This window comes from Ictalurus furcatus, chromosome 26 (genome assembly GCF_023375685.1).
Source record: "Ictalurus furcatus strain D&B chromosome 26, Billie_1.0, whole genome shotgun sequence".
NCBI classification, from domain to species: domain Eukaryota; kingdom Metazoa; phylum Chordata; class Actinopteri; order Siluriformes; family Ictaluridae; genus Ictalurus; species Ictalurus furcatus.
In genome coordinates, this window is record NC_071280.1 from 16,808,748 (window position 1) to 16,826,204 (window position 17,457).

The 17,457-nt window shown below is 44.1% G+C and overlaps 1 protein-coding gene and 1 long non-coding RNA gene across 2 annotated transcripts; both read left to right on the forward strand.

The window, feature by feature from the left end:
• The first annotated feature begins 1,242 nt into the window (after nucleotides 1-1,242).
• On the forward strand, nucleotides 1,243-16,481 carry spred2a (sprouty related EVH1 domain containing 2a). The gene is made up of 6 exons (XM_053615614.1): nucleotides 1,243-1,727; nucleotides 9,894-10,077; nucleotides 11,003-11,171; nucleotides 12,312-12,376; nucleotides 15,010-15,165; nucleotides 15,600-16,481. Exons 1-6 carry the CDS (start codon nucleotides 1,702-1,704, stop codon nucleotides 16,248-16,250), a joined length of 1,251 nt encoding a protein of 416 aa, XP_053471589.1. The 5' UTR covers nucleotides 1,243-1,701; the 3' UTR covers nucleotides 16,251-16,481.
• Nucleotides 13,556-14,263, forward strand: LOC128602079 (uncharacterized). Its single transcript, XR_008384798.1, has 2 exons — nucleotides 13,556-14,006; nucleotides 14,044-14,263. It is a non-coding gene; the product is annotated as an uncharacterized LOC128602079 (long non-coding RNA).
• Nucleotides 16,482-17,457: the final 976 nt, after the last annotated feature.

A 17,457-nucleotide genomic window follows, 5' to 3' on the forward strand; every position in this document is an offset into this window, starting at 1 on the left:
AGGCGAGCTCCATGAAGACATGGTGTGCCAACGTTGGAGTGGAAGAACTGCAGTGTCCTGCACAGACCCCTGAACTCAACCCCACCAAACACCTTTAGGATGAACTGGAACACCGACTGCACCCCAGACCTCCTCACCTAACCTCAGTACCTGACCTCACTAATGCTCTCGAAGTTGAATGTGCACAAATCCCCACATTGACGCTCCAAAATCTAGTGGAAAGCCTTCCCAGAAGAGTGGAGCTTATTATAACCACTAAGGGGGACTACATCAGGGACAAGGATTAATTGTTCTGGGTAATTTAGCTGGAAATGCAGCTTTAGTCTGGGTTTATGTTTTTCAATGTTTTTTTTTTTCTTCCACTTCCACTATACACTCAAAAGATTGTGCACACCTGACCATCATACCTATATGTTTATTGAGCATTACATTCCGGACTTAGACCCCCTTTGTTGTTATAAGTGCACTTATGAAAAGAAAGCTTTAAAAACAAACTCCGAATTAAAACATGCCAAAGAAGACTCAACATAATGTAACTGCTGGCCATTGGGTCTGAGCTTGTTAAAGGGTTGGACTTTGGTGATTTGGTGAATGATTTTGCTGAGGTGTCAAGCAAGAAAGAAGCCAAGCATCTAAGGTAAGACTGCTTTCTGCATAGCACTGAGGCTACCCAAATACTCACAATGTGTAGCAAGGTAAACATTCTGTTTATTTGTTTGTGTATTTATTTATTTGCACATGTGGGTTCTGGGGCAGTCACTGGTTCATGTGTAGCAGGGTGCTGAGGTGGTTCCTGCTCAGGATTTACTAATCAGTCCCTGATTATGAATGTGAGTTACACTCAGGGTAATAAAAAGTACCATCTAGCACACTAAACGGTTCTTCAGTTTGTAGTCTGTGGAACCAATTAAAAGTTCTATGTCTCCTACAACAGAGGGTTTCCAGAAGTAGAAAGCTAGAACCATCCAAAGAACCGTTTTCCTCAGAGTGTATACAGCGGGGGAATCGAACGAATCAGAACGCACTGAAATACGTGTGCTCGAAGGAATCGGTTCACTGAAGTGATTCTTGATATATCCGTCTGTGCTGTGGGAGAACAAGCGCGGCGAGATCCCTTTCGTCCGAAACTGTCGTCCTTCGGTTCTGACGTCATTACTTCCGTCCGCCCCCCCCCCCCACCCCACACACACACACACACACACACACACACACTCTCACCTCAACCCCCTCCCTCCCTCCCTCCCTCCCTCTCTCTCTCCCTCGCTCTCTCTCTCTCTCTCAGTCGGTGGCGCTTTGCCATTGCCGACTATACAATCCAACATGGAGTGAACGCGGAGCGGCGATGGGGCTCGCGCGGGGCCGTCCTCACCGAGAGCAGCTCGCAACTGCAGCCACGGCGTTATCGCCGAGCGCGCGCTCATCACAGACCAAAGACTCCGACGTCCGCGATACCATCAGGCTGGATTAGACGGTGTCGCGCGCTGGTTAAAGTGCAAGACGAAAAACAAACAAACAAGAAGAGGAGATTTAAAAAAAAAAAAAATACAACCCCGCTGCTATACCATATAGCTTAGAAGAAAGAAACTGTAGGGGGGGGGGATACACCGAGAGGCCGTATCGGTGGGAGACAAAATGGAGCCTGGACGCTGGTGCGCGCGCGCTCTGGGATGTTATTATTGTAGGTGAAACGAGGGAGATAAAATGACCGAGGAATCGCAGCCAGACGAGTAAGTACCCCCCCCAACCCCCACCCCCACCCCAACCCCTTCCGCCCTCCTACCCCAGGACCCCTACCCCTGTTGCGTTTATTGTCTGAATGCGTGACGATTGAGATTTATTTATTCCGCGTCAAATCTGAGACGCGCGCGCGTTTGATGCACTTTTTTTGTGCATGCACCAAAGATCCTCCGGTTGCCTTAAAACTGAGAGAGAGAGAGAGAGAGAGAGAGAGAGACGGCCCGAGTCGGGCCCTCCGTTTTTACCCCCGGCCGTTCCGCGCGAGCAAAGCAGAGAGAGAGAGAGAGAGAGAGAGAGAGAGAGAGAGAGAGAGAGAAGGGGGGGGGAAGGGGGCATGAAGGGGTGGAGGTGGAGGAGTGGCTGAAGCGGAAACGTTTTGTGAGCAGAAGATTCTCCCGTGCCCGTGATGTTTCTTTGTAAACACGTCGGTGTTAAGCTTGTTGTAGAGACTTTATTGGCCCACGTGGTGTTAAACCGGAGGTGCGCGCGGGCGTATTTCTGCATCTTTCTTTCTCTTTCTTTCTCTTTCTTCCTCTCTTTCTGTGCGTCCTGGTGGGCCACTGAGTCCGCCATGTTTCTTTCTCCCCCTCTCCTTTTTCGTGAATCGCGCTCATTTGCATACCACGCTTCATTCATAAAAAAAAATAAATAAAAAAATCCCGACGGCGCAGGCGGAGCTCAGCTCAAACTCGACCTCTAACCCGCATCATAACACAACACCACATCAAAACACATGGTTACATTATCTTACACAGATCGGACATAACACCGGAAGTGTGAGATTAAAGCAAGATAAAGCTACTTATCTACGGTTTCAGAAGAGCAGAACAGTGAGTCCTCCCTGCTGTGAGCTTTCTAATACCGAAACCATTTGGTCATAAGACTACAATGATGATTAACAGCAAACAGGCTTCAGATAAGATTCATTAAAGTTTCCCAGAAATCAAATTTCAGCGCTTTTTTGCACCAGTCTCATAATGTTCTGGACATCCATATGATAGTACATCTAGATGAGACATGGAGATGTCCTTGTTTTGATTTCATGATGATTATTTTTTTTATTTTTTTTTGATGACTCATCCTGTACTGGTATTGTCTTCCTCCATTTAAACTCTTTCTAGAGTGTATAAGCTCCGCCCCTAAGGGCGTGTCTTGCTCAACAGTTGCAGCTGGTTAGCATTTTATTTTCCTTTTCGCAAGCATCCTAAGATGCTTACATGTCAGATGTCTTCTTGTGATGATCATGACCTTGGCTCAAACATGAAAAAACTATCACAAAAACTCTTTGATGTTATTTATATATTTAGCTACTGCACTCGGCGACTGTCAGGTTTGTTTAGATGTTGTTGGGGTGAAATGCTGATCTGTCAAGCACTTCAAGACGCTATCACTCTGACTTCCTGTTTCAAAAGGAAGTCTATCGACAAACGGGAGAAAGATTCTCTAGCCTATTAGGGTCCATAATGTTGTGGACGAGCTCAGTACCCGCTTAAATGAACAAATTGTCTGAATAAGGGTTAATAATGTACGTCCCTGGTCAGTCGGTGCTCACTTCTCCGAGAGAAGACCTCTCGGAAGGTCAGAATTGAGGTTGTGAGGTTTGTGTGCCTCCCACGTGGTGAAAAGCTTGGCTTATTGAACGTTTTGGACTTCCTGAACGTCCTGGTCACTGGTGTGAAACCAGATGTCAGGGGATTTTATTTATCTGTTTAGGCCACTTTCCGGTCTCGTCATTATGCAGTCCGTACAGGATTTCACAGATTTTTTCGTGATTGTTGATTTTGGTTACCGATGTTATCCGCTACAATACGAGAGCAGGAGTAAAACCCGACAGACGACGTGTTTGTCCCCTGATATGCTAGAAAGACTGTTTAGCGATATGACACAAATATCATATCACGATACTCGAAGACGTTGCCACACTGCGCCGTATGTTTTTTCACAGTAGGTTTTTATAACGCATGGAACCGTGGCGCAACGTCCCTGACTAATAGCATTAGCATGGAGTTAAACACCTTCCTTTTGGCTAAGCGGGCACTTTGAGAGCTTAACATTAACTCCTGTATTCAGCACTGATATTCAGCACGTGTCAGGCTCAGCAAACCTACTCTGTAAGGAATAAAACACGACAGGAAGTGTGGGGAACTAATCCAGAACAGGGTGGCGAAACAACTTCGTTCCTGTGTCACTTATGTTATAGCAGCTGTAAACAGTAGTTCCCTAAACCAGCCTCTCTTTTATTCTCTCGTGAAGTTAATAAGACAAAACAAACTCACTAACTTAACAAAGCTGTCTGTCCTGAAGACTTTCCCGTGGCAGAAAAAAACCCCAAAGCGCTGAAACTGGAGATTATTAAACGTTAGCGTATTCGAATGAGCGCATCGATGATAAACCTGTGATTAATTTACAGGAGGAACTACAATCAAAGCTGCTGTTATAGAAAATGACTCAACACCTTCTGGCCAATCAGAATAGAGAATCCAACAGCACTTTGGCTTTCTCTTTGCTTAAATACACTACAGTAAAGCACACGCTATTGATTAGGGAACAAGACTGATAGCGTTCGGCTCCCGCAGGTCCAACACGGCCTATCAGCTACAACGCTTTTCTGTGGTTATCGCTGCTCTTTATCTTGTTCTTGCTGAGGGCTTGTGGACAGAACGTATGTGTGACTCGGGCGTTGTGGGGGTTGTTATCTTTTATTGTACTAATTTATGACCCGCTCACACCCGTGCTGAGCAAACACACACCGACACACACTTACGCACGCACGCACACACACGCGAGGCGGGCTGGAATGTCAGGCAACGTATAATAATAAATAGTAATGGTCCGAGATATGCTTTGGTTTTTATCCGCAGATGGAAAAAGGCTGAATTATACTATTGCAGTACTTAACGATACGTATCCTGGGATTTATGTCTCAAAAAAAACCAAAAAACGTTTTTGTAGCCATGTCCAAACCCATAGCGGATAATATCCAGTGCGCTCATGAAATCCCACAATGCATTGTAATAGGATGGTACAATTGTGTGCACTCTTAGAAATATGGTTTTCTGAAGGGTTCCTTGGATATTCAGGGATTTATATCCTATAGAATTTCTACTGGGAAGCTTTCCTGATAGGGAAGTAAGGGTAAGTGTAACCAGACCTTTTACAATGGGGTGGCAATCTAGGGTGGGGCAAATAAGTTAACCACATCCATAAAAAAAAAACAAAAAAAACGACATAACGTGGCTCCTTCGACTGTATATGGCCTGAGTAGGATTCTCATCGGATATTAATTTCACATAGCTGAGCAACATTTGTATCTAGCAAGCTGCAAAAACGTCACATTAGCCTACATGTTATGAAGTATGCTAGTGTTGCGAATTCAGTATCATTAGCTAACGGTAGCTAAAGCTGAAATACTAACGAAATCCAATGTTCCAAATAATAAATATCGTCAATGTCAAAAAAAAAAAAAAAAAGGATGACCAACATTGGCTCATCTGGTTGTTTTTTGTGAGCAGCGGGGCCAGGGATTAGCACGCTTCTGTGTTAGTTAGCTAGCTAACAAGCTAGCAGATGCGTTTACAATTCTTGCTGTTGGACAGTGATGAAATGAAATTTCCAAGAGATGTTGTAGCAGGCATTTTGTTATTACAAGCCTTATTTAAAAACTAATTCATGAATTCATTCATTATTAATAATAATAATGATGTCATCTTATGGTGGCTTGAGGGCTACACCCATGTTAAATTGTACCAAATTTGGGGGGATTAGCCACTCCCTGCTGAAGGAAAAACAAACCACTAGAAACCCTTATAGAATTTGTAATGGTTTTAATGGTTATTTTATCATGAGAATTGTATTGGTTTTACAGTTTGGAAACTGTTATTTTTTTGCCTTCTACTGGTTGTATTTCATGTCTAGTGGATACCATTAAGGATCAATAATGGTAATGGTTTTAATGGTTAGCTGATCGTTTGTAAAGATATTTGTAGAGGAAACCATTAGAATTTCTGTGGTGGTTTCTATTGTTTTTTTTTTGTTTTTTTTCCTCTTTCAACAGGAACTGTACTGTTTCTATTTCCCTAGTTAAGAAAATGCTAATATCAGTCCTGCTGTCTGTCCATTACTATAATCTACATTCATTTGACAATATTGCTAACACAGCTAGCAATCAGTGAGAGCTAGTTAGCGTAGTCTCCTCTACCTAATCAGGAAAATACTAACTCGCGCCTACAAGCTACATTTGACAACACTAGCACGGCGGACTAAAGCTAATCTCAACCAGTTATCATGTCAGGAAAAATGCTGACTCACTCCTAATGATTTTGTTGAGAATTCAAACACAGCTAACAATCATTAAAAGCTAAAGTGCCAGTTAGCACGATCCCATCTGCATAGTCAGGAAAATGCTAACACGCTTCTTGTTATCATTCATTGCTAGCAAGTGGTAGGTAATAAATGCTAGTCTCTTAGCTACTTGCTCGTACTATGAAGTTTTACTTCAGAAGTTCTTGATTATTGATCTAAATCTCTTTTAAATTTTAAATTCACTGATTTATCAGTCAGTGTGTTAGGAGGACAGATAAGAGCTTTTCCTAAAACCTTTGTAAAAGTGTAAAATATCGATCGCATGTTGAAGGTGACCTAGATGGGCACAGTTAAGAAGACTGATGAATCGATTATTTTTCTCAGTCGTGTCAACACGCAGTGATGTCCGGCTTCGTGTTTTTCCCTTTGTTGGCTTTCTACACACAAAATGTACATCTTAGAATGCAATGGGTGTTATATAAGGAATAAAAACACAATGAGTCATGATCTTATAGGAAAATAATGCGTCTCGATGAAGTACAGTTACTGTTACAGCCCAACAACTGGTAGCTAACCAGATGCTCTTTATTTCTCTATATTGAAGTTTATAAGACAAAAAACAAAAACAAAAAAAAAACTAAAAATGACAGACAAAACCAGAAAGCACATAGTTTAAAGCGTACTGAGTGTTACAAAGGCGCTGACGCTGGAGACTCCTTCCATAATAAACGTCTCCTTACAGAAAACACCAATCAATCATATCAGTAATGCTATGTCTTTCTTTATTAAATAACAACACGTGGTTTTTTTTTTTGTTGTTTTTTTTAAATCGATTTATTGATAGAGTTAGATTTTTTGGAGCATCTTCTGTACAAGTCCCTGCGTAAACTCTTACTGTAGAATTATAACAGCATTAATATAGACCTGTCGGAATTGCTGTTATAGAAATGTAATTAACGTGTCTGACCAATCAGGTTTGAGAACGTAACACTCAGTGCTGTGGTACAGTAAAAGTTCATTCAAGAAAGATTTTACTTTGGGTTACATTGTTGGATTGCTTTTTGTTGCCGAATTTGGAAACCACTAACAGGCCACGATGATTTCACTGGCTAAGTGTGTGTGTGTGTGTGTGTGTTCAGCTTTAATTGGCCCATGTGCTGTACTGTGAGCTTTATGGCCATGCAGTTAAGCATTAAAACCCTTGGCTAGCTGAAAGGTCCCACCATCATTTGTGATTGTCTAAGCAGGATGTGTGAAGTGGGTCATCACTAACACTTCCACACCCAGCATGTCCTACTGCTCAGCCCACTTCCTGTATCCTGTTCTATTAATGACCTCCGGTTCCACAAGGCTCAGAGTTCTGGGATCTAACAGGAAGGAGCGCGGGTGTACCGACTGAGATATCACGTTAACACCGAAATCAGAAATGATCGTTATAAGCATTTTGATTAGAAAAGATTCACGTATGAACACCTGACTAGTTCTTGATGATTTAGGATATTGCATCAGCTCCTCCATTAGACTCTGCCCTGTTAGGAGGTGTTCTATCTTGCTTTGTACCCATCCAACATATGGAGTGTTATAACGAAGCTAAGAAGACTTAAGGGCTTTCAGTCCATGTTACATTTGACAGTCACGGTGAACACACCAATTTTGACGCCTGTAGAAGTTAATAACACTTAAGGGGTGTGGCTAAGAGCACCATATGTTGCAGATTGGCTTGAGGGAAATAGAGAATTAAAAATAAATAATAATAATATTAATAATAGAGAATGAAAAGACTTGAAGAGTCAACATGATGGGTTTAGTTCCTAGGTATTTTAACAAATGAGACAAAAAGGAAATACACCCTAAGCACAGATATGCAGGGTTTGGTTCTTTGAAAAGAAGACGTCAATTTAAGTTTTAATAAAGCCCTTTTTTGTTTGCATATAAGCTAATGAATGAACTGGAAACAGGAAATGATTGTGCATTTATTAAACAACCATCAAACCAGTGAGAAAGTGAGAGGATCTACGCAGCAGTGCTGAAAAGCTCAATTTTGCTACAACTACTCTAGAATGGGCTCGGAGACAAAGTTCTTTAACCCCACGTGAGGGTTATTTCTTCATGCGTATTGTAACTGTTGATCTGGTATTGATTTAGTCTACCAGATATATGTGACCCACCTTGCACAAGAGCAAACACACACACACACACACACATGTATACACGCATGCATAGTCTATACGCTGGTTCTCTGCCCTGCTGATGTGGCGTTGTTTTCCTGTCCATGTAGCATCAGGAAACGAACAAGAGACAACAGGAAGTCTGCCTTTTTTTAGCAGTTGTAGTCATGGCAACCTCTTTGGATCCAATCTGGAGTTGACTCTTACCAAACAGAAGTGACAGAATGGGGGTGATTACCTAAAAAAAAAAAAAAAAAAAAAAAAATTTTTACACCTTTACACCTCATAAATTTGCGGAAACATAAGGGATGGTCATGAACTGTCTGGTTCAGGGAGCGTCGTTCGAACGAACCGCAAACAGCGTCGCCGTTCTCTGCGTCTTTCTTTGATCCGTAGCCTCAAACCCAGGCATGAATATTGGGCCTTCAATTAAAGCGGTTCCCACACTCTCTGCCAAGAACTGGCACCATTTGAATAACGAGTCTTTTCCTCTTAGTGACTCGACGTGTCTGCTTTTGCATCGCAGACCTTGGGCCAGAGGTCAGCTTGGAGCATAACACACATGGTGGAAACCAAGGGTAATAGATGTTTATGCATTTTATTGATTGAAACATCTGTAGCCGAGGTCCTCTATGGTTGCATCGCAGTCATGCAGAAGTATTATACAGGACTTCAGTCAGAAAAGTATCTGTGGCTATTTTCCGCATTTCATGGAATCGACTAACAAGATTAAAGGTGCGGTTTGTAATGTTACAAAGTGTTTCTAGATCTGTAATTAATATATCATTAAAAAAATACACAAAAGATCTGTGATTTACAGTATTACCATGTATGGGCTCTGGTTAGTTTCTTTATTTCAAGCTTCAGTTTATTTAAAGGTTTTCTGGCCCTGAAATTAACTCGCTGGAGGGAAAAAAAAAAAGCTCTACAACTTTCTTTAAAATGTAACACGTAACAGATACATAGTTTCAGAAGAGAGGGTGGGGTTAGTCATTTGGTGGGAAAACAGAGACTTTGTCAGATGTTTTCCAGGCCTGAATTTAGCCCCGCCTCCAGACAGAACAAAACTGTTAAGCTCTACACCTTTCTTTAAAAAGCACCACATATATTTTTTTAGAAATGCGTGGGCGTGGCTGGTCAGTTGGTTGGGAATGGGAAGGCTTGTCAGTGTGTCTGTTGCACTTGCTACAAACAAATTTAAAAGTGACAAACCGCTGCTTTAAACTGATTACGTTCCAGAAATGAATAAGTAACGGAACGTTACAAACACACTGACACTGGAGACTCCTCCCGAACGTTAAATAAACATCTCTTTAGAGAAAACACCACCTGTGAGTCCGTGGGTATGTTGTTACTGCCTACCTTCGAGGTGAACTACAGGACATCTTCGGACCAATCAGAATTGAGAATTCAACAGTGCTGTGGAATAATACGAAATGAGATGGTTTCGCGTCTATTCTGTGTAATATTTACATGCTCTTGTGTGCATGTGTATTAAACCGGCAGCTTCTGAAGAAATAATGTTGAGGGAGGTGAGAGTTTGCCTAACAGCCCCAGGGCTGTGATTAGCTGCAGTTCCCAGGTTCTGCGCTGAAAACAGGTTCTGCGCTGAATATTACTGAGTAATAAAAGTTTTTACCCTCCTCATGTGACCCTTCCTCCTCTTCTACTTGTCTGTTTCCACAGTGACGACTACCTGGTGCGCGTGAAGGCAGTGGTGATGACGAGGGACGACTCGAGCGGTGGTTGGCTGGCTCAGGAAGGGGGCGGGCTTAGCCGGGTGGGCGTGTGTAAGGTGGCTCCGGCCGATCTGGACCTCCTTGGCCGTAACGGGTTCCTCATCTATGGAGAGAGACTCCGAGACAAGCAGGTGTGTCCATAATTATAAGTATAAATACGGTATATTGTCTATATTCTAGAAGTATCTCGAGTACAAGTTTTGTTGCTAAGAGACAAAAAAGTTAAATGTTTTTGTATAAGTTGCACCAACTTACCACACATTTTTTATTTCTCATGATAAAATGGCACTTCATCTCCCCCTATTGGTGTGGTCTAGTGTGTCACCCCCTATTGGTGTGGTCTACATTTATAATCATTTTTTATGCCCAAATAAGGACTTCCAGATCTATGGCCTCACCTGGGCACTGCACAAAATGCCATGAGATATGTCAGTGCTAAAAATGACTATGGAAATATTACTCCCAAATGTACAGTCCCTTCCTAAAGTATTGATCTCAGCTTCAAAATTGCTTTTCTCCCATAGACAGCTCTCTGGTCTTTATGTTGGTTTATCCTTTTTAACAACAAATGCGGTCTTCACAGGTGAAACCTAGGGCTCAAACCAAGAGTAGACACTCAGAGCGTTAAACAATCCGTTTCACAGGGTACACCTGGACGGCAAGAAACACCTGTTTCAGTCCCGCGTTCCAATATTTTTGATCACTTGCAAAAACGGGTGGGTTCAAACAAAAGCTGCCATGTTCTAAGTTGTTTAACGCGTCTAGATGTAAATACGAGGAAATGAAAACCTGAAATTCTGATCTGTCGTCTCACGTTCATCTTTTGATCTCGAACATCTTCACTGTATAGCGTGACAGAAATTGGCCTTGCTGTCCCAATACTTTCGGAGGGAACGGTATTGACAATCTGCGAGTGCATACACTTTACTCTTGTGGATTTACACGCCGCATGGATATGTCCAACATCCAGACGGAAATTGTTAGCATCTCATTGGTAAGATAGCAGCATTTTTAACAAGGACAAGTAAAATAAGCGCAGTGCTGTGTTGTACGCAGGTGATCCTCAAGTGCTTCCTGAAGAAGGACCTGATCTACATTAAAGCCACTCCCACGTTCCATCACTGGCGAGTGGACAGCATGAAGTGCGGCCTGACGTTCCAGAGTCCGGCGGACGCTCGCGCTTTCGACCGTGGCGTCAGGAAGGCCATCGAAGACCTGACTGACGGTGAGCGACGAGGACAAATATTACCGGGATTTTCAAAATATTTACGTTTTTCGAATGTTTAACATCCTGTGTTGTGCATTTACAGTGTCAAAACATTTTCCGGTAAAACACGACATTAAACAAAGCACGACATTAAACAAACTGACTGTGTGCAGTGATCAGCCGTAGCATTAACACCACTGACAGGTGACGTGAATGACATTGATTATCTAGTTACAGTGGAACCTGTCAACAGGTGGGATATGTACATTAGGCTGCAAGCGAACAGTCAGTTCTCGAAGTTGACGTGTTGGAAGCAGGAAAAATGGGCAAGTGGAAGGATCTGAGTGATTTTGATAAGGGTCAAATTGTAACGGCGAGACGACTGGGTCAGAGCGTCTCCAAAAACAGCAGGACTTGTGGGGTGTTCCCGGTATGCAGTGGTTAGTCCCTACTAAAAGTGATCCAAGGAAGGACAACCGAAAGCGCCTACAATGGGCACCATGGAGCAGTGGAAGAAGATGGCCCGGTCTGATGAATCACGTTTTTTTTTTTTTACATCATGTGGACGTGTGTGTGTTGCTTTCCTGGGGAAGAGATGGCACCAGGATGCACTATGGGAAGAAGGCGAGCTGGTGGAGGCAGTGTGATGCTCTGGGGAAGGTTCTGCTGGGAAACCTCGGGTCCTGGCGTTCATGTGGATGTCACTTTGACACGTTCCACCTACCCCTTCATGGTGACGGTATTCCCTAATGTCAGTGACCTCTTTCAGTAGGATAATGCTACACTGTAAAAATTGTTCAGGAACGGTTTGAGGAACATGACAAAGTGTTGACTCCGCCTCCAAATTCCCCAGATCTCAATCCGATCCAGCATTCATGGGACGTGCGGGACAAACAAGTCCGATCCCCGGAGGTCCCACCTGGCAACTTACAGGGCTTGAAGGATCTGCCTCTAACATCTCGGTGCCAGTTATTCATTTGTATTTGTTAAATAATAATGTTGTTTTTTTTGATGCGTTTGTTATTAGTTTTAGATGACATGGCGCGCCCAACGTTTTAGAAAGACTTCCAGTGTAAGGGCATTATTAAGTTGAAAGCTGTGGATTACACCTGCGATGTGTGTATTTAGGATTTAGGGCGGTGTTTGTTATGTGTGCAGGTTCCACCACGTCCTCGTCTACTCTACAGAACGAGACGGAGCTGGGAGACGACGATGTCTTCACGGTGAGGAAGCCCTCTCTCTTTTCCTGTCTTCTACTCTCACTGTCTCACTCACTGTCTCTGTCTGTGTCTCTCGCTCACTTCCTCTCCGTCCCTGTGCAGTGTTTCATAAATATAATTACACATATCAGGAAATAGCTGATCATTATGTGCTTGGGTTTGCTTGATTTTCAACAGAGATTCCTGGTGTGTGTGTGTGTGTGTGTGTGTGTGTGTGTGTGTGTGTGTGTGTGTGTGTGTGTGTGTGTGTGTGTAAGGGGGGATGTTTTCAGGAAGTGGCTTCTAACCTTTTCCTACATTTGACTGTTACAAAGCGCCGACACTGGAGACTCTGATACTGATTTAAAAATCAAGAAACTGTTATAAAAATGTCTCCTTACAGAAAACTTCATACATTTTCATAAAAACTTCAACTATTATGTGTTCTTCTTTATTAAATAACGTTTTGGGTTTTTTTTTTTTTTTTTTAAAAATACGTTCAAGATTAGTTTTAGATTATGTGGAGCATCTGCCGAATAAGTCTCTGTGAACGAGCGGTTACTGTAGAAACCATAACGTATTAGACGTAGCACGTCAATATAAACCTGTGATTCGCAGCTGCACTACTGTAACTGTACTGTAACTGTAACACCAAATCTCAGAGAGTGAGAGAGAGTGAGTGAGAGAGTTGAGTGAGAGAGTGCGTGAGAGAGTGAGAGACAGAGAGAGAGTGAGAGAAAGAGAGTGTGAGAGAGAGAGAGAGAGAGAGTGAGTGGGAGACTGAGTGAGTGAGAGAGTTGAGTGAGAGAGAGCGTGAGAGAGAGAGAGAGAGTGAGTGAGAGAGAGAGAGAGAGAGTGAGTGGGAGACTGAGTGAGTGAGAGAGTTGAGAGAGTTGAGAGAGTTGAGTGAGAGAGAGAGCGTGAGAGAGAGAGAGAGAGAGAGAGTGAGTGAGTGGGAGAGAGAGTGAGAGAGAGAGTGAGAGAACAATCTGTTTAATCACCCAGCCAGGCTCTTACTGTAATTTACTGTAACTTGTTTCCTCACACTGAACAGAGCAATGCTTTGCAGTCATCACACACACACACACACACACACACACACACACACACACACACGCACACACACACACACACACGCACGGACTGGCTGTCTTCTTGTTATTACTGGCAGGACAGCTCTCCCAGCATGACTCTTGATTCAGACATTGGCTCAAACAAACACACACACACACACACACACACACACACACACACACACACACACACACACACGCGCACACAAAATGATGGCTCAGAATAATCTTGACAGGACAGGAAGTGGTGCAGGAAGAGGATAGCTCTGTAGGGCAAAGGTTATGGCTGATTGTGAGAATCATCATATACAAGCACTTTATTCCCTCACTAGAGCACAAAAGAGGTGAAAGGTCAAGATCATGCAGTGTTCTGAAAACTATTTTTAGTGTTTGTTTAGAAACTGTGCTGTCTGTCAATTTCACTGAAGGAGGCGTGGCCTCTGTGTCATCTGTCAGTCTCAGTGAAGGAGGCGTGGCCTATGTGTTGTCTGTCGCAGTGAAGGAGGCATGGCCTATGTCCTCTGTCAGTCTCATTGAAGGAGGCGTGGCCTATGTGTTGTCTGTCTGCCTCAGTGAAGGAGGTGTGGCCTATGTCCTCTGTCACTCTCATTGAAGGAGGCGTGGCCTATGTGTTGTCTGTCTGCCTCAGTGAAGGAGGTGTGGCCTCTGTCCTCTGTCAGTCTCAGTGAAGGAGGCGTGGCCTATGTGTGTGCCTTTCCTTCCAAATGAGGGAGGCGTGGCCTCTGTGCCTTTCACTCCTAATATTTCTTTAAATCCTTATTTTTCTTAATATTATAAGGCATTTCTCTTCATTTTAGCTACAGCAGTGACTTATGCTCCCAATACGGCTGAGTTGACGTACTCGTTTACCTGAACATTACCAAATCAATAGCCTCACTAACCTCGCTAATGTTTGCAAACACGTTTGGCTAGCTAAGAACGCCATACGCATACCTCGTTGTCGGAACACTTCGGCATTCTCCTCTTCTCTGCACTGTTTTATGATACGTCCACAGACAAGTGGAAACGGAGCACCGGTATGGCCTCACGTCACTGTGTGCAGAACAGCCTCATCAGATATCTGGGTCTCTGACATGTACATCTTACTGCGTATGATTTGTTTTCCCCCACTATTATTTTTAGCGTATTAGTTTACTGTGCTGTCTGGCGGCTCGGGTTTTTCTCATACCGGTTTTTCTCAACCTCGTGGATGATCCTGCGCTGGACCTCGCTGGATGAGAACCGAGGGCCTCGTGTCCTTTTCCAAACACACATTCCATATCCGTGAGGACAGATCAGAGGGCGTGATTGCGCTGACCTCATGGGGATTGAGTTTACAAACAACAAGCCTTGTCCTGCCATAAAGCGACCAATCAGAGCGGATTGTGTGGAGCGTGTTCCTTACATCTGAAACATCCAGAAGTCGAGTAGCGTGCGTTTCTCCAGGACCGCGGTGCAACAGAACCGTACCAAAGACTACATAAAGTGCGAATACACGCCAGCGTGAGACGAGTGAAGGACGATAAATATATCTGAATTATTCTGACGCTATTATGTATTTATGTCTCTCACCCTGTCCATTAGACTGCCACAGACAGCTCGTCTAACTCGTCGCAGAAGAGGGAGCCGTCGTTGCAGACGCTCGCACCGATCAGCTTCTGTGAATCGCGTCACCACCAGTGCATTCTGGGACATCTCTACAGCCAGCACAGGCACTCCGACCATTACTTCCTGGACCAGGTACTTCGTTATGTCTGCATTTGTGTGTACAGTGGCCATCTTTCTGCGCCGCCAATTACTTCATTTATTTATTTATTTATTTATTTTAATCATTGGACTGAATTTTCACATTTCTTATCGTAATAAAATACCCCGTTTATTGTATTCTATTTAAACGGAGTCTTTCCAACAGTCGCAAGGCGAGCGTGTAATATGCTAAGCATTTAAATATTTCAGTTCGTAATACATTGTTTGAAATACGGACGGCGAGTGGAAGATAGCTAAGGCTAATTATTTAGCTAGCTAGCTAAGTCATGATTATTAAACGGTAAGGTAAATACAGAGTGACTTTAAACTCTTTAGTCTACTTTAGAAGTCATAAGTCCTAGAAAATGGAGAGCATGCATGCGGAATGGTCACATGACTCAGCGTCCCGTCTGTGTGTGTGACTGCAGGCGGTGCCGATGTTCCCCCATGTTCCTGTGAACTTCCTGGAGGAAGAGGAAGAGCTTGTGCGCATAAACCCGCGTGAGCGCGCCTGGCTAACGGGCTACGAGGACTACCGTCACGCCACCACGGCCGCCCACAAACTCCTGCGCCCGGAACCCACGGACGCTTACGTCTCCTTCGCCAAGAGCGAAGTGCCCAAACATGACTACACTTACCCGTACCCTCACCGGCTCTCTGAAGACAACGGTAAATCGGGCATCAGTGGCGGCGTGGTGGCGTGCCAGCCGCGCGGCCCGTGGCGCACCGAGGATGAATGTGTGCGCTGCGTGTACTGCCGGGACGTGTTCAGTCCGGCACAGAACTGGCGCGGGCAGTGCCGGGAAGCGCCCGACCCTGTGGTGGCACTCATACGACGTGTGAGCTTCATGTGGTGCGCCGACAGCCTGCTGTACCACTGCATGGCCGACGCCGAGGGCGAGTACTCGGAGCCGTGCTCGTGCGACCCCAGTGACGGGCGTCTCGTCCTGCGCTGGCTCGCGTTGTTCGGCCTGTCGCTCATCGCACCCTGCATGTGCTGCTATGCACCGCTGCGTGCCTGCCATCGCTGTGCCGTCGCGTGCCACTGCTGCGGTGCCCGACACAAGGCTGCCGGCTGACACGGGCAAGAAAGTCAAGGCAGACGGACTTGAACAAACGTCAGACGGTGACTTTCTTTTCCCCAGGGGTTTTGTTTTCTCTGGACACCTGATCTCCTGATGTCTTTATCAGTTCTTTTTGGTGCCATTCAGCTTCTATGCCATTAACAGTACATTCATTTATATAGTCATTATATATATATGTGTATATATACTGTACACCTGGCTAATGGGCTATATATATATATATATATATATATATATATATATATAAAAATCCAGGTACTTTTATGTTTTTACAATATTCTGGATTACATATGTTTTTACGTTTACTTTCGGTTCCGTCACCGTGGCCTGCCAGTCTGAGGTGAAGCTCCTCCCGTCTGAGGCACTTAACCCATACGTGAACGCCCGCCGCGTCCGGACGTCCAAACCCGAATGCGTGTTGTACGTGATGAAATGGAGACAAACATGTGGAAATAATTTTTTTGCTAAAGCCAAAACGATATAAGCTGCCGAGCGTGTGTACTGGCCGAACGTGCCACAGTGAATTACAACTGTGATAGAAAAGTGTGTTTGAGTGTGTGTGTGTGTGTGTGTGTGTGTGTGTGTGTGTGAGAGTGAGTGTGTGTGAGTGAAACCTCTGGAATGATCTCGATTTCTCTATGAATGGGCCTTTAACTGTCATGATAATAATAACTAAAGACAATCTTATTTAACAGTCGCTTTACATTGCTGTTTGTTTATCGAGCGATGGGTTAAACAGTGAGCGTCGCTGATGGGAAAAGTATCCCAATCCTTTATATATATATATTGGAATGTTCTTAATGAGTTAACAGAGCGTTCTTGGGTCAGTCGGTAAGGTGTTCTACGTATTTTTCAAAATTTGTGATGCATCTTGTGGAGTTTTTTTTTTGGTGGAAAACGACTCGAATCGGACGAAATAGTCCCGCGCGCGCTTTCGCAGCGATGTCTGTCGGTAAACGAGACCTTTCAGCCGTACACGCGAACGTAAGACGGCTTCGGCTGACCGCGCGTCGTGATGACGTCACGTGACCGGATTCCCGAAAGGTCCCTAGAAGAAAGGGGGAAAAAAACCACCGTTTCCTTTAACGTCCGTATAAGACGGCACGATTGTGGCGAGCGAACAAAGGAACGTCGTGAGAACGTTAAAGTAACGTATTCGACCGGGTTTTGAGACTTTTATAAACAAACATCGCAACGTCAC

What these genes read in the sequence shown, in the direction of transcription:
- spred2a (XM_053615614.1), top strand. Translation starts at nt 1,702, where the DNA reads ATGACCGAGGAATCGCAGCCAGACGA. An exon ending in GAGACGACGATGTCTTCACG is followed by an intron (nt 12,377 to 15,009) that starts GTGAGGAAGCCC and finishes CCTGTCCATTAG; the next exon opens with ACTGCCACAGACAGCTCGTC. An exon ending in ACCATTACTTCCTGGACCAG is followed by an intron (nt 15,166 to 15,599) that starts GTACTTCGTTAT and finishes GTGTGACTGCAG; the next exon opens with GCGGTGCCGATGTTCCCCCA.